Below are 27,347 nucleotides of genomic sequence, written 5' to 3' on the forward strand. Positions count from 1 at the left end.
AAATCACTTTCTTGTTTGCCTCTGCAATTATAACTGCCTTACAATCCAGTTTATTGAACTGATCTGTCCCTTTTAAATGCTGTGCACTACATTTCATCATATTTAGTTTAAAAATTATTTTTCCACATGTTCCTTCTTTATGTACAAGTCTCTGTTGGCTCTCCATGAGCAATATTAATGCTCTGATATTGTGACATTCATTGGATCAACTGTCATCCTGAAAAATAATGAAGATTCCCTGGCATAATCTCTATAATTTTGATTCAATTGATGTAGAGAGAACCCAAGAATATGCATTTTAAGAAGCAAATGTGACAAAGATTCTTTGCTGACTCCCCAAATCTGTGCTTCTCTTCTTCCTGGGCACATGATTCTTCAGCAAGAGGCTATATTTCTTAACTTCTCCTACAGCAAATTGTAGCTATGTGGCAAAATGTTAACCAATAGAACGCCAGCAAAAAGAATCCATGTTAAATGCATGTCATTGGCTGAAAAGAAATTACTTTCTCTGTTCTTGAGCTGGAAATGGCACAAACTGAGGTCACCTTAGAAGCTCTGTTTAGAGTGAGGAGAGTTTCTTTTCTAGCCAGGATTCTTGGAGTAATTTGTAGAACAGAGGCCACCTCTTGCCTTTGTACTTTTCCCTTAGAGAGGATAAACTTTTCTCATTAATCACCATATTTTTGGGCCTCTTTGTTAGAGTTGCCTGGTCTTTACTGTAATTAGCATAACGCTCTGTATTCTTCTGATTATGGTGTTCAGTATATCACAAGAGCTGCTGAACTAGAGTTTAAAAGATCACAGTTCTTAACATGATATACAAGGACCTTCACAACCTGACTCAATTTACCTAACATGTAACTTAGGCATCAGCAATGAGTGCCAGATGGGGTATGAGCCCCCTTCTGGGTGATGTCAATTATTACAGCATCATGGGACCAGGAATGCAAGCTCCCATGGCCTCCAGAGTCCTAAGCAGCACCACCAAAATCAGGGCACCAGATACATATAACAGTTCCCTTCTGGAAGATACTTGTGCTTTGGAGCATGGCAAAGGGAGAGCACAAACATGGCATACGCCAGTCTCTATCCCTGGAGAGTATTCCAGCAGGCTGCTAGATTTGTGTGTTAAATTAGATGCCTGCCCCTCAGGTCAAGGCTTTAATATAAGCAGATGAGCCTCCTTCACTTTAAGTCTGGACAGTCTCTAAGCTGGGTCCTGGGGCAGGTGAGTCTTAGTGTGTGAACCCTTTAAGAGTGGTTTCTCAGATTGCTACAGTCATGTGGGTCTCAGGATGCTAGTCCTGTTGATTTTCAAAGTTAGATGTTTTGCGGGCTCATCTATCAAGTGTGTGTCTTAAAAGTTGGGATGCCTGATGTGGGGTTTGAACCCTTTGCCCCTTGGGGAGAAGCTCCTTGAGTTTTGAGTTCCTTCCCAGTTGTTGGATGCTACACTAGGAGTGAGGTTTATGGCAAGACTGTATCCTGGCTTCTCCCACCTGCTTTCATGTGGTTTCCTTTTTGTTTTCCCAATATGTGGTCATCACTCTGCCGGCCTTTAGGTATTTTTAAGAGGAAATTTTTCCATATGTCATTGTAGACTCAGTGTGCCCATAGAAGGAGGTATATTCAGAACCTCCCTATGTTGCAATCTTGAATCAGAACAGGACACATTAGACCAGGTGGACTTAACAGATATTCACAGAACATTCCTTCTAGCGGAAACAGAATTTACATACTTTTCAAGTGCAATTGGAACATTTTCCAAGATAGATCATATGTTAGGCCACAGAACAGGTCTTAAGAAATTTGAGGATTAAAATCATATCAAGCATCTTTTCTGACCACAATGGTATGAAACTAGAAATTAATTGCATGAAGGAAACTGGAAAATTTACAAATATGTGGAGATTAAACAACATTCTAAGGAAAAACCAATGGGTCAAAGAAGAAATCAAAGAGAAATAAAAAAATACCTCAAGACAAGTGAATGAAAATATGACATACCAAAATTCATGGGATGCAGTAAAAGCAGTTCTAAGAGGGTAGTTCATAGTAATAAATGCTTATCTCAAGAAAGAGGGAAAGTCTCAAATAAACAACCTAAATTTACACCTCAAGGAACTAGAAAAAGAAGAACAAATGAAACCCAGAGTTGGTAAAAGGAAGGAGATAGCGAAGATCAGAGCAAAATTAAGTGAAATAGAGACTAAAAAGGCAACAGAAAATATAAAGAAAACCAAGAACTGCTTCTTTGAAAAGATAAGCAAAATTGACAAAACTTTAGCTAGACTCACCAAGAAAAAAAGAGAGACGACTCAAATAAATAGAATCAGATATGAAAGAGGAAATGTTACAACTGTTACCACAGAAAAACAGAGTCATAAGAGACTACTATTAACAATTGTACCCTAACAAACTGGACAACCTAGAAAAATGGATAAATTCCTAGAAACATACAACCTACCAATCATGATGAAATGGAAAATCTGAACAGACCAATTACTAGTAATGAGATGGAATCAGCACTCAAAAACCTCCCAACAAACAAAAGTCCATAACAAGATGGCTTCACTGTTGAAGTCTACCAAACATGTAAAGAATTAATACCAATCCTTCACACACTCTCCCAAAAATAGAAGAGTAAGGATCTCTTCCAAACTCATTTTATGAGTCTAGCATCACTCTGATACCAAAACCAATGATGCTACACAAAAAAGTAAATTATAGGCCAATATCCCTGATGATCATAGATGCAAAAATCCTCAATAAATATTAGCAAATCAAATTCAGCAATACATTAAAGCATTCATACATCATGATCAAGTGGGGTTTATTCCAGAGATACAAGGATAGTTCAACATCTGCAAATCAGTCAATGTGGTACACCATGTTAACAAAATGAAGGATAAAAATCATATGATTATCTCAATAGATGCAGAAAAAAATTTGACAAAATTTAATATTTGTTTATGATAAAAAGTCTCAAGAAAGCTCGTGTAGAAGGAATGTACCTGAACATAATTAAGGCCACATATGACACGCCAACAACAAACATCATACTCAATGGTGAAAAGCTAAAAGCTTTTCCTCTAAGATCAGGAGGAATACAAGGTTGTCCACTCTTGCCATTTTTATTCAACACAGTATTGGAAGACCTAACCGAGCAATTAGGCAAGAAAAAGAAGTAAAATACATCCAAATTGGAAAGGAAGAAGCAAAACTGCCATTATTTGCGGATGACATGATATTATATGTAGAAAACCCTAAAGACTCCATCAAAAAGCTGTTAGAACACTTAAACAAAACCAATAAAGATACAGGATACAAAATCAATATACAAAACTCTGTTCTGTTTCTAATACACTAATAATGAACTATACACTATAATGAACTATAATAGCTATACACTAATAATGAACTATCAGAGAAATAAAGAAAAAATCCCATTTATAGTTGCATCAAAAAGAATAAAATATCTAGGAATAAATTTAGCCAAGGAGGTGAGAGACCTGTATATTGAAAACTAGAAGACATTAATGAAAGAAATTGAAGAAGACACCAATAATTGGAAAGATATTTTGGGCTCACGGATTGAAAGGATTAGTATTGTCAAAATGTCCATACCACCCAAAGCAGTATACAGATTCAATGCAATCATTATCAAAATTCCAAAAGCATTTTTCACAGATGTAGAACCAACAATTCTAAAATTGGTATGGAACATAAAAGACTCCATATAGCCAAAACAACCTTGAGAAAGAAGAAGAAAGCTGGAGACATCATACTCCTGGATTTCAAACTATATTACAAATCTATGGTAATTAAAACAGTATAGTATTGGCAAAAAACAGGCATATAGATCAAAAGAACAGAATAGAGAGCCCAGAAATAAACCCATGCATACATGACCAATTAATTTACGATAAAGAAGTTAAGAATATACACTGGGGAAAGGGCAGTCTCTTCAATAAATGGTGTTGGGAAAAATGGAAAGCCACAAGCAAAAGAATGAAAGTGGACCACTATTTTATACTATACACAAAAATTAACTCAAAATGGATTAAAGACTTGAACACAAGACCTGTAACCGCAAAAATCCTGGAAGAAAACTTAGGTGGTAAGCTCTTTGACATAGGTCTTAGCAACGATTTTTTGACTCTAACACCAAAAGCAAAAGCAGCAAAAGCAAAAATAAGTAAGTGGGACTACATCAAACTAAAAACCTTCTGCACAGCAAAGAAAACCATTGACAAAATGAAAAGGCAACCTACTGGAGAGGATAAAATATTTGTAAATCTTATATCTAATAAGGGGCTAATATCCAAAATATATAAATAACTCATAAAACTCAATTGCAAAAAAAACCAAATAATTCAATTAAACAATGGGCAGAAGATTGGAATAGACATTTTTCCTAAGAAAACATACAGATGGTCAAGTTATAGGAAAAGATGCTCTACATCATTAATCATCAGGGAATGATAATCAAAACCACAATGAGATATCACCTCACACCTGTTAGAATGGCTATTATCAAAAAGACTAGAAATGATATTTTTATATATATTTATAAATAAAATATAAAGTATATTGTATACAAATAAAATTATATATATATAAACCAAGCTCATAGATACAGAGAACGAATTAGTAGTTTCCAGAAGCGGGGGGCGGGGGGTGGGGGAGAAAAGGGGGATCTATTTTTTTTTAGTTTAAATAAATTGAATTAAAAAAAATGAGCAAAGTTCCTGAATAGTCATTTTTCCAAAGAAGACATAGAAATGGTCAGGAAATGTATGAAAAGGTACTCAACATCACTAATCAGGGGCCAGCCCCATGGCTGAAGAGTTAAGTTCATGTGCTTCACTTCAGCAGCCCAGGGTTTCACTGGTTTGGATCGTGGGTGCCAAAATGGCACCGCTCATCAGGCCATGCTGAGGTGGTGTCCCATATAGTGCAACTAGAAAGACCTGCAAGTGGAATATACAACTATGTACTGGGAGGCTTTGGGGAAAAGAAGAAAAAATTCGCAACAGACGTTAACTCAGGTGCCAATCTTTAAGGAAAAGAAAATAGACTTTGAGTCAACAACTGTAAAAAGAGACAAAGAAGGTCAATTCATCAAGAAGATATAACAATTGTAAATATATATGCACCTAATATCAGAGCATCTAAATATATTAAGCAAATACTAGCATATCTGAAAAGAGAAATAGATAACACATGTAATAGTGAGGGACTTCAATACCCATATTTGCCAATGGATAGATCATCCAGAAAGAAAATTACTAAGGAAACATTGGACTTGACTATATCTTAGACCAAATGGATATGTTTTTCATGTCATAATTTACATCTTTTTAAATTGTACATCTATTTACAAATTATTGTAGCTACAGTTATTTTTAATGCTTTCGTCTTTTAAACCTTCATACTATAATTAAGTGATTCACACATCACTAAAGTACTAGACTATTCTGAACTTGACCATGTACTTACCATTTCTAGCATATTTTATATTTGTGTATGTTTTCTTTTTACTACTTAGAGTCCTTTCCCCTAAGTTTAAGGAACTCCTTTGAGGATTTCTTGTATAGCACATCTAGTTGTGATGAGTACCCGAAGCTTTTGTTTATCAGGGAGACAAACTGTTTCCCCGCAAACAACAGTTGTTTCAATACTTTGACTACATCATCCCACTCTCTCCTGGCCTGTAATGTTTCTGCTGAGAAATATGCTAATAGACTTATGGGAGTTCCATTATCTGTGTGAAATTTTTCCTTCTTGCCTCTTTTAAAAATATCTCATTTTCTTTGGATTCAGGCAATTTTATTATAATGTATCTTTGAGAAAATCATGTTAAGTTGAAGTTTTTGGGTGATCTATTATCTTCATGAATTGGACGTCTAAATTTCCCTCCAATTTTGGGAAGTTCTCAGCCATTATTTCTTTAAATAAACTTTCTATCCCTTTCTCCCTCTCTTCTCCTCCTGGCACTCTTATAATACACTACTGTTTCTTCTAATAGTGTTGTGTAATTCACATAGGCTTTCTTTATTCTTTTTTAATTGATTTTTAATTTTTCTCCTCAGACTGGATAATTTCAAATGACCTGTTTTCTAGCTCACTAATTTTTTCTTCTGCTTGGTCAAGTCTGATGTTGAAGCTCTCATTGAATTCTTCATCAGTCATTGTAGTCTTCAACTCTAGAATGTCTGCTTGATTTTTTAATGGTTTCTATTTCTTTGTTGAACTTCTCATTTTGTTCATGTATTGTTTCTCTACTTTCATTTAGTAGTCTATCTCTATTTTCTTGTAGTTCACTGAAGTTTTTTGAGAGGATTATTCTGAACTCTTTGTTGGATATTTCATAGATCTCCATTTCTTTCGGGTCAGTCACTGGAATTTTATTAGTTTCCTTTGGTGGTGTCATGTTTCCTTAGATTGTTCGTCATCCCTGTGGCCTTGCATTGGTGTCTGTGCATTTGAGTATGTAGGAACCTCTTCTAATCTTTACAGATTGGCTTTGACAGGGAAAGTCTTTCACTGTGCAACTTTTCCAAATACTCTGGGTGCACAGTCTGGTGCTGTCCTTGGGCAGGCTTGCTGCTGGAGTCCTTTGGGTGGCCTGGTGTGGGGGTGGGTTAAAAGCTTGGAATGGCAGTAGTCAGCCTGGTGCTGGGCCCTGCTGGGACCCTGGCTTCACAGGTGCCCCCTTGGAGCCTGGGTTCACAGGCATTAATTGGGAGCCTAGGGAGCCACCTCGTACTGCAGGAGTTTCACAGGAATGGGGTGAGCCAGGAGTCTGGGTTCATGGGAGCTTGCCAGGGCCTGGTGACTTGGAAACTGTGTAGGAGGAGGTCCTTAAGAGGACGTGACTATTGATTGACCTGTGAGCTGGACCACTCCCTCCCCTGACCCTGGAATGTGTGTTCTGCCCACCATTCCCATACTAGGAGCTGTTCTAAGGATGTAGCATTGAGAGAGTATGGTGTCATTGAGACCATATGGACTGACTACATGACTGAACCTTGTTAAGGCCTCTATATAAGCTTTAAGATTCTAGCAGGCAGTTGCAGAGATCTTCTTGTCTTGTGGCCTCCCAAGACAAGCCTCGTATATAAGTTGTCTTGATTATTAAACCTGCCACCTACAAATTTGGAGTGGTCTGCCTCTTTCTTTGGTCTTTTCTTGCCCTCTGTGTATGGGGACCACTTTGTGAACAAATAAGTGGCCTGGGACCACTGGAGCTGGCTGGTGCTGAGATGAACTGGAGCATGGATTTTCCGGGTCTTTCCAGGAGAGCAGTGCCAGAAACACCACCTAGTACAGTGGGAACTGCCTGGGGCCACGGAGCCAGCAGATGCCTGCCTGAGATGGGGGAATCAGTTTGCAGGAGCCCACTAGATGTCTGGCACTGTGGAAGCCACCTGGAACTGCTGGAACTGCTGCGTGCTGTGATAATCTGGGAGCCTGGATTTGCAAGAACACACTGGAAGCCTGGTGCCAAGGATGCTTCCTGGGGCTGCTGGAACCAGCAGGCACCAGGGTGAAATAGGGGCCTCTGTTCCCAGGCATCCTCTGGATGCCTGGTGTCACAGGAGCCACTCGGAGCTGCTGGAGGTGGCAGGTGCCAGGGTGAGACAGGGCCCCAGGTTCCTGGGAGTTTGCAGGGAGCCTTGCCACGGAAGTTATCTTGGGCCATGTGAGCTGCCTGGAGTCAGCAGGTGCTGGAGTGAGCTGGGGTTTGTGTTCATAAGAGCCATCTGGGAACTTGTGCCAAGCATGCTGCCTGGGGCTGCTGGAACCATGAGATGGGGCCTGGGTTTCAGGGGGCCACCCAGGACTGCAGGAGTTAGCCTGGTGCTGGGATGGGTGGGCTGTAGGGTCCATAGTGAAGGTGGGCACTCACGTTACTCTCTCCACACTAGGCTGCCCAGAGTTAGGGAAGGGATAATGGGGGTAATGTGAATCTATCTCTCTTACCCTCTTTAATGCATCCTTTCTTATTTGTGTGCTTTACCCTAGTGCAGTAATCCTTCAACTAGAGTCCTTTGCTCTTGTGAAGGTATTTTTGTCTGCAGATAGTTGTTCAAATCGATGTTTCTGGGTCGGGAGAGAAGTGGTAGAAATTCCTATGTTGGCATTTTGCTGATGTCATTCTCCTCTCTCTCTAACTTGTAGGCAACCTTTAGAGTAGATCTGACCTGATGATTCCTATATCCCTCTTGTGCCTGTAGTGATGCTGATCCCGGTCTTAGGTAGGTCACCACTACACACAGAACTTATTTCTTGTGCAGTTCAGGTCGTCCAGTCAGATGGGCCACAAGCCTGTTCCAATGTGAGCAGAGACCATAGCATTGAGGGATGTCCATGGGGGAGGAGGACATCACTCAAGTATTAGTTCTGATCATAGATCATAGATCAAAAGGCTTGGTAATCCATCTCCACTCTACAACACTGGAAACTCTCCTGTTCATCAGTCAGTTCTGTTAATGCACTGAGGTGAGAAATGCTAGTAAATAAGTTATGGATAAGTGATAAGTATTTCCCAAGACTGTCAGCCTTCCTCATCTGAACAGTTGTGAGCTCCCTCCTCTGAGACTGCAGGGGATTGTTAGAATGAGGTAGATGCTGAATCTGAATTTCTGCCAAAACTACACTGATCAGCTAAACACAAGCGGGCTTGATTTTGATTCAAGAGATCATGGAGAATTTGGGTATGGATGTCTCTCTGGAAGTATGTTTGGAAACCTGTAAGCTCATGAGAAATTACCTTCTTATCTTTAATCAACTAGTTTACTGATCTCATACTAATTAGATACTGATTGTACATACTATATACTGATTTTTAAGTTTTGAACAAGATTCTCTGCTAAATACTGCAGAAGTAGCTCAGATTTGATTATTGGCATTGCCTCCTTTGAAATTGGCCAAATTCAAATTTTCAAATTATCTGAGTTTCAGTTTCCTCAACTAGAAAATGTAGATGATTAATCAAAACTACCTTAAATGCTTACTGTGAGATTTGAATGGTTTAATACAAAGTAATTAATAGTTTCTCAATAAAACTACTATTTTTGAAAGATGAAGTTGAATCACTCTGGTAATGGTATAGGATTAAGCAAAAAATTATTTCTTTCAGGAATTTCAAGTAATTAGATATGGCTGGAATAACAAACTAAAGGTCCATATCCTGCAAGTGTCATAGTCACACCAACCATGTGAATCATATAGACTGGGCCCCTTGTACTAGACTTAGGGCATTTAGTTGTTCTATAAATGTTAGTGAATAAATTAAATTATATTTCACAAGATTTTTTCTGGAGTAATGGGAACAGTATAGTAAGTTGGGGAAGACAGGATGCTTGCAAAGTAGTTAGGATATCCTAGACTTTTCTCACAGAAAATATCTTATTAAGCTCATTGAGGCAATGATAGGACCCCACTCTTCATTGTGTCTCATACATGAAACTGACACAGCTTGGGAACAATCACCCACACCCTCTCCTTTCTTTGCCTTTACTCCTTACGTTTTATCCTGATCTTAAGATCACAGGCCCTGGGGAGGTACTGTTTTCTTTCTCTCTTCTGAGCTCCCAGAGGCAGGATTTGTGTGGAAACACAAGGAGCTATGAGGGAAAGTCACTGGAGAGGTGTCCAAATAAGAGTCATTTCTTGAGCATATAAATTTATGGACCTAAATTTCGCTATCTCATTTGCCAAAATATGTTCCTTTGTTGCAAAAGCAGTTCTGTGGCTGGGTTGAAGTCAGAGGACATTAGCAGCTCCGTGTCAAACTGGAGTCACAGAGAGTCCCTAGGCTCCAAGATGTGAATCTCAAGTCACCTCTCAGGGCTAAAGCTGCCTTTCATGAACTGGAGCTCTATGTATCCCAGGAAAAGACAGATCTTTAGAGAAGAGCTGTTTGACTTTTCTTTTGTAGTCCCGAGTGCACTGTGCAAACAGCTAAGGAATTCCGGGACTGTCATTTTTTTAAGGTTATCTTTTTTGTTATTTCCTTCGGCTTACTTGTGATACCCATCTATCTATTCATCCATTATTTGTCCATTCATTAATCCATTCATTCTCCACCCATCTCTCTATTTTTCTGTCTCTGTCTTCTCATTTTGTGTGTGTGTGTATATTTTAATTTATACCTTAGAGGAATCAGTTACCCTTATTAATAATAAATACTTCTGGTGTGGAAAATTAGTTCTTGGAAGAAAATAATTAAAAATCCTAAAGTAACTAGCATAAGCTCTTCAGCAACATGTATCTCCAATCAACACTAGATATTTTGATAAGTAGCAAAATAGATGTTAGAAATGATTTTTGCACATTTTAATTTTTATCTAATTTCGAATGTACATAAAAATTGCCAGAATATTACAAAGAACAATTCTCCACTTTTACCATTTAACATTTGCTCCATTCCCTCTCCCCCTCTTTTCTGCACTGCAGACATCATGTGCTCTTTTCCTGAAATTCATCACTGTGTATTGCCTAAGAACAATGATTATTTAAGGTAGCCAAGTACAGTTATCAAATCAAAATATTGTATCATGCAAAGTTCATATATATGTAGTTATTGTTTCAATTAACTCAATCCTGTCATCCAGGATATTCAGCCAAGTATATCATGTATTACATTTAATTGTCATGTCTCTTTAGAAAGTCTTCTTTAATGAACTCAGAATATTATAGATAAGTAGATTGATAGACAAATATATGGGTAGAAACATATCAATAGATATTTAGACAGATATAAAATACATATATGTGCGTATATGTATGTATATATGTGTGTGTGCACGTATGTTTATGTATGTGTATTTTTTTTCCAGTTCCCTGCTGAGATGGACTCTGTCTTAGTCACCTTGGACTGCCATAACAAAATATCACAGATTGGATGGTTTAAAAAGAGAAACTTATTTCTCACAATTCTAGAGGCTGGGAAGTCTGAGATCAAGGTGCTGGCAATTTGGTTTCTGGTGAGAAATCTCTTCCTGGCTGTAGACAGCTGTCTTCTCACTGTGTCCTGACATGACAGAGAGAGAGAGCTCTGATGTCTCTTACTTGTTCTATAAGGCAGCAGCCCTATCAGATTAGGGCCACCCTTATGACCTCATTTAAACCTAATTACCTTCTAAAGGCCTTATCTCCTTATCGCCAAATACAGTCATATTGAGTTTGGGGCTTCAGCATATGAATTTTGAGGGGACTCAATTAAGTTCATAACAGACTCTAAATAGTGACTCCCAGGAGCAATGAGATCACTTAAAACTCCAGTATTGCTTTCAAAATTCCACTTCCCTCTAAAAGAAACCAAAGCTCCTTGGAAAAGTGCCTAACTCCAGAGCTGGGAAAAGGAAACTACAAGACGAACCTGAGATCTATAATTGTGACATAAATTTAGAAGTACTCAAAGATGATGGAAATGTGTCTAATGGACATAGGAGCTAGCATGAGGGGGCCCCTACCGGCCAAACATGAGACAATTTGTGCACCAATGTAAATAATTTTAGCAACGAACTACAGTCATTCAATAAAATTAAAACTCATGTGTTCGTATTGAATAAATAAATGCAGAAGTAGGAAAAATTCTTTCTTACAGAATTTTAACAAATAAACAAATTAGAAATTATGGATTTAAAAGTCATCATTTGCTAATCATCATAGTAATAATTGATTCAGGTAAGATAATAAATAGATGCTAAGACTAGTAATTGAGGCACAATGGAGTGAGCAGGTTGGCAAATCCTCTCCCCCAAAAGAAACTAAAAAAGTAAATAAAACAGTAAAAAAAAAAAAACCTTTTCAGAACTCTGGAAATTGACCAAAGGCAAAAATCAATTTGAGGGGCGGCCTTGTGGCCTAGCGGTTAAGTTTGTGTGCTCGTCTTTGGCGGCCCAGGGTTTCACCGGTTCGGATCCTAGGTGCAGACATGGCACCACTCATCAGGCCATGCTGAGGCAGTGTCCCACATGCCACAACTAGAAGGACCCACAACTAAAATTATACAACTACGTCCCAGAGGACTTTGGGGAGAAGAAGGAAAAATAAAATCTTTAAAATAAAAAAAAAAGAACTACAAGGGCTGGCCCCGTGGCCGAGTGGTTAAGTTCGCGCGCTCCGCTGCAGGCGGCCCAGTGTTTCGTTAGTTCGAATCCTGGGCGCGGACATGGCACTGCTCGTCAGACCACGCTGAGGCAGCGTCCCACATGCCACAACTAGAGGAACCCACAACGAAGAATGCACAACTATGTACCGGGGGGCTTTGGGGAGAAAAAGGAAAAAATAAAAAAAAATCTTAAAAAAAAAAAAAAAGAACTACAAAAGAAATATTAACTTTCTCTTGGTAGTTAAAAAAAAATCAATTTGAGAACTGTCTATCATGAACTTTGGGTAGGAACAGTAAGAAATTGTGGCATTATTGCCTGGGATAGCTCTCACTCCCCCATCCCAATTATCCCACTGCCACCCAAAAAACCCAGTGGACTAGGTAGATACTTAACAGGGAGATCTGGGAACTGAGACAGCAATAGAAGAGTCAAATAAGATCTCCACACATCTCTGACTCACTGGAGGTTGCACACACATGCAGAAGAAGCACAAGAGGCTCTGGCAGAAATTAAAAGCAAGGGCAGACTTTAAAATGCCTAAACTTAGAATAAGTTCTTCAAACACACAGATCCAGTGGTAGAAGAAGGCGGCCTTACTGGTTCACTGTGTCTGAGCACGTCTAACCAATAATTGGCTGACCCTTAAGCATTGCAGATCGAAGAGTCATCTCCACAAAACCAGGTGTAAAAAAAAATCAAGAAAAAACCCTAAGTATAGACATCAGTGACTGCACAACATAAGGGAGATAGATTCCACAGATGTAGTCCAGGCAAGTTAACACACAAATCACAACAACAATTGCCTTGGGGCACAAAGTAGAAACCAGAATTGCAGCAATATATTATCTAAAATACAAAGTTTTAAACAACAACAAAAATGAGACATGAGAGAAACAGGATAGTATGATGCATACTCATGAAGAAAAACGAAAGCAATCAATGGAAACTATCTCTAAGTGAGTCAAGATGCTGGATTGAGCAGACAAGGACTTCAAAGCAACTACTATGAATAAGTTTGAAGAACTAAAGAAAATCATGTGTGTGGAATTAAAGAAAAGTATGATGACAATGACTCAGCAAATAAGAAGAGATAAAATCTGTAAAAAACCAATAGAAATTCTGGAGTTGAAACATACAACTGAAACAATAACTTATTAATGTGGCTTAGCAGCATATTTGAAATTGCAGAAGAAAAAAATTAATAAACTTCATCAGTAGAAACAACCCAATCTAAAGAACACGGATAAAAGAGATTGCAGAAAAATGAACAGAGCTTGAATGAAAACACACATGTACTGGGAGGCACAGAAAGAGAAGAGACAAAAAAGAGGCAGAAAACTATTTGAAGAAATAATGGTTGAAAACTTCCAAAATTTGATGAAAAACATTAATTTAGAAATCCAAGAAGTTCAACAAATCCCAAGGAGGAAAAACAGAAAGAAATCCTCACCTAGACATATCACAACCAAATTGTTGAAAAACAAAAAGAAAATCCTGAAAACAGCAAGAGAAAAATGACTCATCATGTACAAGAACACATATGATTTATGCTAGACTTAGTGGAAGTTTAAAGAAAAATAATGTAATAAGAATGAGGCATCTTTATTTTACTCAGATGGACAATATATGTTCATTTATATTCAAGAAAGAGTGACACAGGTAGACAAAGGTGGACATAAACATTCCAAAATGTTAACAGTAATTATCTCAGAATGGTAGAATTATTAGTATTTGTTATTACTCTTTCAATATTTTCCATATTTTTTATGAAACAGAAATAGAGATAGCTCTGCATTTTTATATAGGAACCCATAATATTTTTACTGAAGGACAAAATATTGGTCAGGGTTAAATGATAATATTTAAACTCTCTACTACATTTTTTCATAATATTTACTGCACATATAATGCATGGCTGGGCCCCAGAATTTACTTTAAATCTAAGGGACAATCTAAGATCTTGCTCTCTCTTGAGAAAAAGCTTTCAAAACAAGCTTCTTTTGGAATGGAGCGAATTATTCTTTCTGATAAGATTTATGGACCAAAGTGTCCTGATTTGTAGCCTCTCCAACTCCTTGAAAGCAGAGGCCCTAAATGAACAAAAGGTGTTTGGGGACATAAAGATTATAAAATTTCCCTTATAACAAACTAGTCCTCTTTTCCTATTTTTACGTCCCCTCTAAGAGCTCCATGAAGCCTATTGCTTTTTCCAAAATTATTTTAATTTTGAGATATGTATTTATCACTGTAATATATCTGTTGCAGTTCCTATGGGAACAATGATATTCTCAAAATCTGAAGATGTTAAGCTAGAAGGAAGAGCAATTGAACAAAGCCATCAATGAATAAATCTAGTAGGGATAAAAATAAAGTGACTATTCTGACATTCAATTTTGAAAGTGATGCTTTCTACATTCAAATCTCTATGGAATTAAGCACACTTGATCCATAAGAACAGCCACAAATCAGCTTCAAGTAATGTTTTTCGTTGTTCAGTTTATTATGGTAGGAGTGTTTCTTAGTGATTGTCTTAGTTTGGGCTGCTATAATAGAATACCATAGACTGGGTGGCTGATAAAAGCAGACATTTATTTCTCAAAGTTCTGGAGGCTGGAAGTCTGAGATCAGGGTGCTAGTGTGCTCGGGTTCTGGTGAGAGCCCTCTTCCAGGCTCTAGACTGACAACCTCTCATTGTATCCTCCCACGGTGAAAAGAGAGTGAGAGCTCTCTGGGATCCCTTTTACAAAAGCATTAATTGCATTCATGAGGCCTCCGCCTTCATGTCCTAATTACTTCCCAAAGGCCTCACCTCCTAATATCATCATATTGTGAGTTAAGATTTCAATATATGAATTTGGGGCAGGGGCACAAAAATTTAGTCCATAACAGTGATACACATAATTTGACTTTTATTATCACCAGTCTTTACCAATTTAGCTGTTCTCTTATTGATCAGGAAATGTTGTTTGGACCAACTTTCCACAGGGTAAGTTGAATTCCTCTTCACTCATTTGAAAATTGCTGTCTCTTTCAAAAACATTTGGAAGCTGATCTGAAATTATAAAACAAGAGGCAATAAGCTCCTCTTCTTCTAAACAAAGCCACTACTGTATATAAAGACAAACACACACACGCGCGCGCACACACACACACAGCATGAAGAATTGATCAATTGGGACAGATCTAGCAGGTGTTAGGTCCTAATATTCCCTTCTATACCCAGATGTTAGTCAGTTTTCTTCCTGACCCCATAGTCAATCTAGAATTCTGAGTTCCAGCATGTAATAATATAATTTAATTGTCAAAGAAAGAGAGTTAAATAGCATCAAAATGAAAGAGGAAGGTAAAACTGTTTATGGGTTTGCTTTTGAAATGCCTCTGGAAATTACTCTTTCAAAATTCTATGGTTTGGACTCTGTTAACTCAGAATTTAGGATTAACGATGTTTAGACAGGGCAAGGGCGTTCCGTTATATCATACAATAATAAATCTGCTAAGTGTTGTGGGCTGAATCATGTCCCTCAAAATTTATATGTTGAAGTCCTAATCTCTAGTAGCTTAGGCTTTGGAGATAGGGACTGTACAGAGGTAACTAAGGTGAACTGAGGTCGTTTGGGTGAGCCCTAACCCAGTATGACTGGACCCTTAAAAGAACAGAATGGACACAGACACACACAGACCAAGGGGTGAACATGTGAGAACACAGACAGATTATGGTTCTCTACAAGTCAAGGAGAGGCTTCAGAAGAAATGAAACCTACTGACACCTTGATCTTGGACTTCTAGCCTACAAAACTGTGAGAAAATAAATTACTGATGTTTAAGCCACTCAGTCTGCGGTATTTTGTTTTGGCAGCGCTAGCAAGCTAATACATCCGCTAAACACAATAATAAACTAAACAGAATTGCTGGAGGAAAATGTTTTCTAATTTAAAACTTTAGTTTCAAGTATTTTAAAAGCAACATTCATACTCTTTGCATAGAATTCTGCTAATACAAATTACTGTTTATTAAAATTGGTTTAGAATAATCTAGACAATCTTTTGTTCTTTATATCATGCAGATGGAAATATAAAATCCACTTTTAAAGAAAACATTTTCGTTCAAGATTTTCACTGAACTTGTCCAGATAAAGAAATTAGTATCCTTATCAATAACTAAGATATCGCATATGAAGAGAAAGGAGGCTTCAACTCTAAATACAAATAAGTTCTAGTATTACTTAAAACAGTTCCTACTAAATTATGTTGGGGCTAGTTACCATCTAAATGGTTTTCATGTTCTTTGCCTCTGATTTTTCTAACATTTTTCCTCTTATTTTGGTAACAATATATTTTTGGGAAAAAAAAAGAGGAACTCAAGCTCATTCACTTGGATCCTTCGGTCAAATGTGAAATAGTTTTGTGCAGGTGATGCCTAAATATTCTATAATAAAAATCAGGAGATAGGACTTATGTCTGCACCCTACCATCTATTCCCATAAAAAAAATTCATAATTGGCTCTGGATTACCTAGGAATGCTCTTTTCAGTATTGCTTGTTCACCCATGCTGGAAATTAGACAGTTTTCTCAATGCTATTTATAAAGCGTTGTGCTTTCCAGTGCTGTGACTTCATCAAGTTCAATTCCTCTCTCCATCATGCCTGGACCACCCACTCTCTGCTAGGTGTGGGCAGTGATTAATCATGTCCTGTTAAACCTTGGGATTCCTTGACAATTTAACAAAAAGCACCAGCAAGCTGTTATTCTAATAAGCAATGCTCTTAGAATTTGAGAGTCAGTATTGCTCTTTTCCTGCCAGACTTCCAGTTGACTTTGACTTTTGTCTCTTTTTGTCTTGGTACTGGTAGGTGTTTTAGAATTTCCCTTTAAATATATATATATATATATATATATATATATATATGCAACATCATCATATAATGAGTGCTTGTTTTCCTAAGTCTCTAGAGCATGATTCCATTGTTTATTATGTTAAAGTTTTCACATCAGATAAAGATACCTACATTTAACAAATATTAAGCATGTATTATATGCTAGGCACTGAAGATCAAAACAATAATGGGCAATATTAATGCACTGAATCTGGGCTGTACTTAATTAAATACGAAGATCCTACTCTGCGTAATCGAAATGAACAGATGGGCTCACCCGGTGGTGCAGCGGTTAAGTGCACACATTCGGCTTTGGCAGCCCAGGGGTCGCTGGTTCAGATCCTGGGTGCAGACATGGTACCACTTGGCAAGCCATGCTGTGATAGGCATCCCACATATAAAGTGGAGGAAGATGGGCATGGATGTTAGCTCAGGGCCAGTCTTCCTCAGCAAAAAGAGGAGGATTGGCAGCAGATGTTAGCTCAGGGCTAATCTTCCTCAAAAAAAAAAAAAAAGAACAGAAATCCTAGAAACAGAGGTTGTTAATGAGCAATATTTGAAGCTGGGATCTAATCATCCTCTTTCTTAGTGACAGACTATCCACAGCCTCAGCCAATGATCAGAAATAATCCTGATAAACTCTTTAAGCTTTCTATAGGAACAACTTTCTCATCATCCATTCTCTTTTCCAGAGGGAAACTTTGAATACTCAACAGACTGGGGATATAGACCAGTCCCATAATATATATGGTAACATAAAGGTAGGAAAAATTGTGTTTAATTCTGTAAGGGTAGGAGATCTGTGTGTGTTGAGTTTTAGTGACAGAGCAATGTTCTCAAATTACCTAGTGGGTTTGGAAGCCCAAATTCATTTTGTGGCTTCCAAGACAGGAGGAACTTCCAGCAGTGTTATGTGGCCAACATCTTCACAACCATGGATGGAGGTGCTATCTAAAAAAAAAAGGCAAAATCTGTATTACCTAGTAGGAGAAAACATCCCTGCAGAGGGAAGAGCTGTTAAATGCAGTCTTTGAGCAGCTAGGAAAATACAATCAAGCAAGGAATGCTTATCACATGACTGAAGAGCATCCTCAGTTATTATTTTGAAGGAAAACATTTAATTATCAAGCTTAAAAGGTCAAACCATTAAGCTATTATCATCACTAACAGTGCAGCTATAATTAGATGATCAGATTTGCTCCCAGTATCTTGAAGGCCTAGAACTGTGAAATTTATATTTTGATTTAAAAAAAGGACAAGCAAACTCAAGGGTAAGAGTCATTGTCCAGAGATAGGAGGTACAATAAGTTGTAATGAGGGAAACATCCCATTCTTAGCAGAATTGAGAGAAATGGAGAATTGTTGTCTATGGATGGAAAAGTTTAGATAACTGAATATTAATAAGGTTGAATATGACTGGATCTGTAAGAGTGATTGCCTGAACTTCTGGTTTCCCATCTGGAATGTAAGAAGCTTGGAAGTCATCACTCCCATTCATACAACAACAAAAAAGCTGAACAAATTGAAAAGCAACAACTTTTCTTAGATCCCTCAGAGAATTGAGATCACAGGGGAAACCACTGCCCTCAAAATTGGAGAGACAGACAGGCAGAGACAGAGAATTACAAATTGCTGGAGCAGAAGTGCATGAACAGAAACCTTTGTGGGAACCAGTAATAGGGGTAGGAAAACCTAAACTGTAATTGACAAATTGCTGGAGATTCAGTGTGGACAAGCTTGAGTGTTAAAAACTTCAGGGTTCCTACAATTTTGTTAGTTTTACCTCTAGGAGCTCTACTACATTCTCACAGGGAAGATTGGAGAAAAATTCCTGTGTGATTACAGCAGGAAATATACACAAAGTATTCTGTTCTTCTTAACAAGGCCTGCCTTTAAGAGAAACTATTTTATCAGAACCTAAGGATTTGGGATTTTACCAGAGCCTAAATGACCTGGGGGAAGGGAAATATCCAGCCACAGCCCCCTCTAGCCTTCTTGTCTCAGTGAGCTAAGAGGGGAAGAAAACCGGAGAAGCACTTGTGAAGGTCACAGCCCAAGGGCACAGGCTCACTAGAAAACTGAGACCAAATCATGGGACTGTACAATGCTTCCCCTCCTTCACATTACTAGCACACCAATAGGGCTCCTATATAATAACTGGGGAATACAAGTGGAAGAGCTGCATATCTGAGATGTTATTTAAGAAGAAGTCACTAGGGAACCCTGAAGACAAGATGGGAGACAAAAACAGGGATACCAGAAGAAACTTCAGCTTCTGACACCTAAACCTACAGCAAATGGTAAACACAGCCCAACTCCTAGCCAGATAAACATAAAACCTCATACCAAAGGCCTATTTACCTCAATTTCCTTTAGCCAGTCCCTCATGTCTGGCTTTAAACAAAAGATGGCAAGGCACAGAGAAAGATAAAAATACACTTTGAAGAGACAGAGCATGCATCAGAATCAGACTGATTATGGAAGAGATATTAGAATTATCAGACCAGGAATTTAAAATAACTATGATTAATATGCTAACGGAAGAAGTGGACAACCTGCAAGAACATATGGATAACATAAACAGATAGATGGAAATTCTAAGAAAGAGTTAAAAAAATACTAAAAATCAACAGTGTTGTAACAGATACGCCTTTGAAAGTGGCCTAGGGGCAGGAGAGCAAAAAGGAAAAAAACAGAGGATTCCCACATATCTCTGGATTTCCCTTCCCCAGTCCTCTGGCCAGAAGGATGGGCTTCTCTGGCAGACCAGGAGGGAAAAAAAACCCAAGAAATTCACCAGCACAGCCGTAATAGTCTTTCTTCAGTTTTTAAGATCCTTCTCAAGCTATTTACTTTTCAGAGTCTTAAGGATTTTTCTTTTTTTTTTTTTTTGCCATCTTAACCATTTTAGGTGTACATTTCAGTGATATCAAGTACATTCATGTTCTCGTGCAATGATAACCACCATTCATCTTGAGAACTCTTTTCATTTTGCAAAACTGAAACTCTATACCCATTAAACATAACTCTCATTCCCCCTCCCCTGCAGCCCTTGGCAACCACCATTCTACTTTCTGTCTCTACGATTTTGACTACTGTAGGTATGTCATATAAATGGAATCATACAATATTTGTCTTTTTGTGATTGGCTGATTTCACTTAGCATAGTGTCCTCAAGGTTCATCCATGTTGTCGCATGTCAGAATTTCCTTTCTTTTTAAGGTTGAATAATATTCCATTGTGTGGATATACTACCTTTGGCTTATTCATTCTCTGTCAATAGACATTTGGGTTGCTTCCATGTTTTGGCTGTTGTGAATAACGCTGTTATGAACACGGGTGTACAAGCATCTCTTAGAGACCTGTTTTTGATTCTTTTGGATATATACCCAGAAGTGGAATTGCTAGACCATATGGCAATTTTATTTTAAATTTTTTGAGGGACTAACATACTGTTTTCCACAGTGGCTGTATCATTTTATATTCCCACCAACAATACATGAGTGTTCCAATTTCTCCATGTTTGCCAACACTTGTTATTTTCTGTTTGTTTATTTATTTATTTCTTTAGTAGGAGCCATTTCAATGGGTCTGAGGTGAGGTGGCTGTTTTTCATATTTGCTCAGAGATTTTAGTTATAATCAGTAGGATATATAGGGTACAGTTGGCTTATTTCATCCTCCCTGAAATTGATGTCACCAGTTATATTTATTAGATATTTTAATCATACCCAATTTTCTTCTTATGAGTTTTACTATACTTTCATCCTTTGTTTTTTTTTTTTGTTTTCTGTAAGTCCAATTATTATCTATTGGTCTATCATACAACTCACTCTTTCTCTTTTAAGCTCTATTCAATTTTATCTATTGAGTTCTTAATTTCAGTTTTGTATTTTTCACTTATAGGATTTCTATTTCATTCTTATACATAACTTCCAATTCTGTGGTGAAATCTCTATCTGGCCAGATTTTTTCTCGAATTCATTAATCATAGTTATTTTAAAATATCTGATAACCATAGTATCTGAGTCACCTTCGGTTCAGGTTCTTTTGTATTTTTTTACATTTGGTCCTATTTCTTGGTAAGCCTGGCATTTTTTTAAATACTGAATCTTGTGTTTAACATTTTAGATGTTCTGGATGATATTATTTCCCTCAAGAGAAGATTCACTTTATCTTCTGGCAGACAGCAGAGTTGCAGATCATGTCAATATGGTCAGACGGTAATTAATAAAAATGTGGAGCAATAGGAACTTTCCTAGACTGCTGTTGGAAGTGTAAATGGAAACAATCACTTCAAAAAACAACTAGATGTATCCAGCAATTTGGAGATAGCACGCTCTACACTGGCACAATTCTTTTACTAGGTACAGGTTACGGGCCGAGTCACGTCCCCCTAAATTCGCATGTTGAAGTCCTACTGCCTAGTACCTTAGAACATGAGTGTATTGGGAGATAGGGTCTTTAAAGAGATAATTTTAAATGAGGTCATTAAGGTGGGCCCTAACCCAATATGACTGGTCTTCTTATAAGAAGAGGAATTTAAGACACAGAGAGGTACAGAGGGAAGATATGAAGACACAGAGACTGGCCGGCTATCCTCAAGCCAAGGAGACAGATCTCAGAAGAAATCAACTCTGCTGACACTGTGATTTCCGACGTCTGAACTCTGGAATTGTGAGGAGATAAATTTCTGTTGTTTAATTTATCCATGGTGGCTTTCTTATGGCGGCTCCAGCAAAACTAACACAGTAATAACCCCCACCACCATCAATGAGATAAGTGGGCTCCAAATTTTCAATCAGATAAAATGCAGAGCACTGTTGAAAGAAAGCACTGTCTATTCTCTTTTTTGTACCTAACAGCCCTAAATTTCCTCCAGTGCAATACAAATCCACTTAAGAACTTTAAAGTCAAATGACAAACTGGGAAATTGTATATAATGGATAACATAGAAGAAGAATCAATAGTCTTAATATTAAAATAGTACTTGCAAATTAAGACATGTATTCAATGTTAAAGGAAAAACTGGCAAGTCTTAAGGCTTTAAAATTGGTTAACACATATGTAAAAAATAATGTATCTCCTTGGTAATTGAAATAATGTTAAAATAACAGTGAGATACCATTATCAAATAATTAGCAAAATTATAAAAGAGGTGAAAATATTTAGTGTTAGAGACTATGCAGCAAAATACCTTTTCACTTATAACTTACAGGAATAAAATTTGTTATAACTAGTGGAAAGCCACTTGCCAGACTCTGTTTATTATGTAGTCACAGCAATTCTACTTATAGTTATTTCTTCAAAGAAATGATTAAAAGCTTTATGAACTGTTTTGTACATATATTATATGTCATAAAAACATTTTAAATAATCATAAATGTACAAAAAATAATACCCAATGAAGATAGCCATATTAATAAAAATGAAAATAAAATAAAATTGAAAACAATTGTTTATTGCTTATTGGCTTTGTAATAAAACTGAGGACAGACATTTGACTGCTCACATCTGAAGCAGTTCAACACTTTTCATTTTAATTCTCTCCACTTGGTTCCTCTGCCATGGACTAAATATGACGCTGAAGATGAAATGAATGAGGGTGTAGATTCTAATTTTCTTAATTTTGAATAGTGTTTTATTTCATCAACTCCTCCTTTTGCTTCCCTTTCACATGAAGTATTTTGTATAGGAGGCTGAGATAAATCTCAGTCAAGTAAGAGTATCTAAATACCAGTGGTATTTCCTCATATTCCCACCCTCTCTATAGAGTGAGGCCACTGGAGTCACAAACCTGAAGTGCTCATCTGCCGTGAATCCTCTCTGGTAAGGCAGGTATCCATCTCATGGAATAGGTCCTCCTCTAGAGAATCTCTTCTTCTGGATGAAACTGAGAATGATGCCCCATGGTTAGGATTTAAATTCAAATGGCTGATCTCTTACACTAGGACATATATCTACGAGGTTTGAAATATATTGATCCCTCTGAGTTAAAATCTATAGATCCTTTCAGCACCAATTTCTGCTAGTGAATTCTCAATGTTTCTAATATTCATTATCCTTTTGCTGAGCCCTTGAAATTCCTCCATTTTTATTACCAAGTCCTTTATATAACATTTACTGTGTGCTGGCCACCATTCTTATATATGATTAATTCATTTAACTCTCATAATAATCTAATGAGGTAGCAATAGTATTGTCTCTACTTTACAGATTAGGAAATTGGAGCTTGACAAAGTAAACTTTCTAGTCAAAGGTCACGCAGCTAGTAAATGATAAATAGCTGAGGTTCAAACCCAGGACATCTTTGCTTTTAATTCTCCACCACGGTTCGCCATTTCCCATTGGCTGTTTCTTATTTCTGCAATCTGGAGCCTGAACCAAAGTACACAATTACCTTCCTTTCATCAGCTAAGATCATTGCCCATCTGATACATCACCTCTATTGTATACTACAGCTTCCAAGTGATCACATTTCTACAAAAGGAAATTGTGGATTGGCTGATTCTTGATCATTCCACGTGCTTCTCTATTTGGCTGCCACTTTCCACCCAACTCACTCAAGGTGGCAAATGGTTTTGTTTCTCTCTGCGGGAATTCCCCATTCCTTGTGCCCTTGGTTCCAGATAACCCACATTTTATGCAACTCTAATGGGGCTCTCACCTCTGAGCAGATGTTTTTTCTTCTCTACATGAGACCACACAAGAATAAATAGAATAAACAGAACCAGGAGGAGCCCAAGGATACCAGACAAAATAAATGCTGAGTGACCTGTATAGAAATTAAACATTGATAGGCATTTAACTAGTAGATATCAATTGCGAATTTATACACTGAAAAAGAACCGACTTTCTAGTTGCCGAGAAGAATGAGGGCTATAAGTTTTTGCATATTCACAAATGGCACAATCTCTGAGAACTATCTCAGATAAAAAATATCTCTAAACAGTAGATTTCTTTTAATCTTCTACAGAGCTTTCCATAATTCTATTGTCCTAAATTCTCTCCAATTGTATACAAAAGGTTTGATGATTAAGCCTTATCTCTTGCATTGCATTCACCACTAAAACACCAGTCCTAGAAAATAGCCAGGGCTTGAGCTGTTTTTGCCTGTCTTATAAAGAATATTTGAGAACCTGCAGAGATAACTTTTTTTTCTGAGGGTAGCATGAGCGTTCCTTATCCTTCTCCATATTTAAAAAGTTACTTTTTTATAGAGAAGTTCTGCACACCAGAGTAGACTCATAGAGCTGTCGATACCAACCACTGCCATCCATAGTTTCATAATTTCTGAAGTCCCCAGCCTCCTTTGATTTCATTGCAGTTTGCTCTCTCCCTTGACCTCCCATATTGTCTTAGTTATTAGTGACATTTCTGATGGGCAGAAAACTGTACCTGAGACTTCAAGGGATCTCGGCGACTGTCCTGCAAAAGAAAGAGACAGTGAAAAAGAGAGACACATAAATGTAGATGAAATAGAAATCAAAACGGAACTGGGTATTTCTTTTTGCATTCCCTGGGTGTATAGAGTGTCCTTTAAAGTATCACTCCGAATCCTCTCAATTGGAAGTCTGAGGCTAAATCCAGCTTTCTCCCCTCAAAGTGATGAAAAGGTTTAGAGAACAGGGAAATGTTATCTTATTTAGTTAGGCAAAAGGATAATCTTTTTTTTAATTTTATTTTTTCCTTTTTCTCCCCAAAGCCCCCTGGTACATAGTTGTATATTCTTCGTTGTGGGTCCTTCTAGTCGTGGCATGTGGGACGCCTCCTCAGCGTGGTTTGATGAGCAGTGCCATGTCCGCGCCCAGGATTCGAACCAACGAAACACTGGGCCACCTGCAGCAGAGTGCGCGAACTTAACCACTAGGCCACGGGGCCAGCCCCACAAAAGGATAATTTAACATAGCCTTTCATTTCTTTAACAAGAAATCCTAGTATCCTCCAGGTCAACTATCTGAGGCTGTTTCTCAATGCTTTCACTCTTAGCAGGGCTCCTAGTTTAAATTCAGCCTTTTCACACTTACCAGAGCACCTCACACCAGCATCTTCCTTGTGTCCGCAGTCACTTTGTCCCCAGGGCTTGGAATGACAGTCCCACAGAGAAGACTCATTTCCCTTGCACTGTATGTCATCCAACCAGATAGGTCCAGTCCCCTGGCCAAACGCTGCCTCCCCCACAGCAGCCAGAGCAGAGCCACAGCCAAGTTGCTGACACACCACCTCAGCCTCTGCCAGGTCCCAGGAATCGTCACACACTGTACCCCAGGAGCTTTTGTGCCAGATCTCCACTCTCCCAGAGCACTTGGTGTCGCCTCCACTGACTCTTATCTTATCTAGAAAGGCACAAAATGGCTGTTATTAATCTTGAAAGTCGTTGTGGATGAATGCTGCGGTGGAAAGACTTGAAAGTGGTAAACCTGATTGATGAATCTGGAGGTGGTGAGGAAGGCAGAGTTCCAATGTTACACGAATTAGAGAATAATCTGTAAGGAGCAGAAGCCTCTACACATTGCTGTGGTTTGTCCTGGTTATGAACAAGGGGTGGAAAATCTTCAACCTGGCCGAAACTGGTTATTTGTTTTCTACTGTTAGATATTTAAAGACAAAATACATTGATTTCATTTTCCAAATTTCTGTGTCTTATCCTCTGACCCTAACTTCCTATCCTGCCCCTCTCATTTTCATAATTACTCCAGATATAACATTTGTTTGACTGAAGTCCGATCTACAGACCACTGATTCTCCTATTCCCTCGAATTATCATCTCTTCTTGCCTTCACTTCCCTGCCTATAATGCACATGGGCTATGATCATAACTACAAACATTCTCTTGCCCAAGTAAAAGACTCTTGGCACTACTGACATTCCATTATACCCACATGGTTGTGTATAAATACAGGGTAAGGTTAACTGTCCACTTCTTTTGAGTCAGTTCCTGAAATATTGAGTTTCATTTGCAGGGGAGCAGAATTTGCCACCCCAAAATGTGTCTCTTTGGCTTGATTATTTTTAACCATATAAGACTCAGGAAGAAACTTGGATCTTCCCCCTAACTGCCTGAAAGAATAGAAGGCCTGTTTCAGGAAGGAGCTATCACCATAGATAACCATAGTATAATGTGAACTAGGTGTGGTAGACAGGGAGAAACCTAGCAAGGCCCATTTGATCAAAGTCCTCTCCATGTCCCATTGTCTCTGCCCGGCTTGGCAAACATTTGTTTACCAAACATTTGCTTTTCCACCTCCATGTGAATTGCCTTCCTCCCCCTTGAAGTTCCAAACCACTACCCCCAACATTCTCTTTTGTCTTTAGTTGAAGATGATATTTAAGGTAGTGGCTTTAGCCATTTTGATGAGTTACTCAGTTTTCCTGGGTTTCTCTCATGTGTACATATAGTTAAACTCTGTTTGCTTTTCCTGTTATTCTGTCTCATGTCAATTTAACTCTTAGATCAGCCAGAAGAACTTAGAAGAATAGAAGAAAATTTCTTAATCCTCTAGAATTGCAGATAATCATAACTGGTGTCGTTATAAAATTATTGTTAAAAAATATGCTAAACCTTCAATATTTTTAAATGGTCTTACCATTCTTTTCAGTTAACTTTATTTCTCATTCTTCATTACTTTGTTAATGTTCTTTAATATCTAAACCTTTCCTTATCAATGCCCACCAACTACATGAAGATCAAGAGGGGGAGTCTCAGGATTTTACTTCACTTAATATTATGGGAAAAGCCACAGTTATAAAAGATAATTAGCTTTTAGGTAATCTGGCTTCTACCAGAGGGGTTTTGACCTGAACTCTACATCCCTAAGCACATTAACTTGATAGTTTTCACATGTGCTTTTTAAAAAATTTCCTTTCCTCTGGTTATAAGGACCCTTCTCCAGCTACCATTTTATCTGTTTTCTGCCTTACAGCAAAACTTCTTGAAAGAATTTGGTTTATTTTTGTCTTCATTTTTTAAAATTTCCTATTTATTAATAAACCCTTCTAGACTACCTTTTACCTTCCACCAATACCCAGTGCATCACCAAGTGGCCTATATCATCATAAATTCAAAGTATGGTTTATAATCCTATCTTCCTTAATCTTTTCACAAAATAGACCAAGAAAACTAAAATAATCCAATAATATTTGGTATTCTCTTAGATATTAATAAACTGGTATCCAAAGCAGTAGCAGATATTCACTTTGAAATATTAAAACAATTATTATGGTCAATATACTATTAAAGACCATAAAAGGTAGAATTTGTTCTAATGAATTTTATGGGGCAACAAATCCACAACCCTAAAATCAGCAAATATAAAAAGAGTGCTAAAGGAACACTATGGCACAGT

The 27,347-nt window shown here is 37.8% G+C and overlaps 1 protein-coding gene across 4 annotated transcripts in view; it reads right to left on the bottom strand.

Moving 5' to 3' along the window:
* Window positions 1–14,700: 14,700 nt before the first annotated feature.
* Window positions 14,701–27,347, bottom strand: part of LOC106847298 (scavenger receptor cysteine-rich type 1 protein M160) — a 54,384-nt gene continuing 41,737 nt past the window's right edge. For 3 of the 4 annotated variants that reach the window (XM_044756093.2, XM_070495229.1, XM_014866502.3), the window contains 6 exons: window positions 25,029–25,337; window positions 24,400–24,429; window positions 23,669–23,776; window positions 22,799–22,894; window positions 17,848–17,953; window positions 14,701–15,180 (listed from right to left, as the gene is read on the bottom strand). In XM_044756093.2, coding sequence (XP_044612028.1) covers window positions 17,871–17,953; window positions 22,799–22,894; window positions 23,669–23,776; window positions 24,400–24,429; window positions 25,029–25,337 — 626 coding nt within the window. In that variant the 3' untranslated portion in view covers window positions 14,701–15,180; window positions 17,848–17,870. The remainder of the gene's footprint in view (window positions 15,181–17,847; window positions 17,954–22,798; window positions 22,895–23,668; window positions 23,777–24,399; window positions 24,430–25,028; window positions 25,338–27,347) is intronic. The other variant, XM_044756092.2, reaches the window with a different exon arrangement.

Source organism: Equus asinus, chromosome 22 (genome assembly GCF_041296235.1).
Source record: "Equus asinus isolate D_3611 breed Donkey chromosome 22, EquAss-T2T_v2, whole genome shotgun sequence".
Classification (NCBI taxonomy): Eukaryota; Metazoa; Chordata; class Mammalia; order Perissodactyla; family Equidae; genus Equus; species Equus asinus.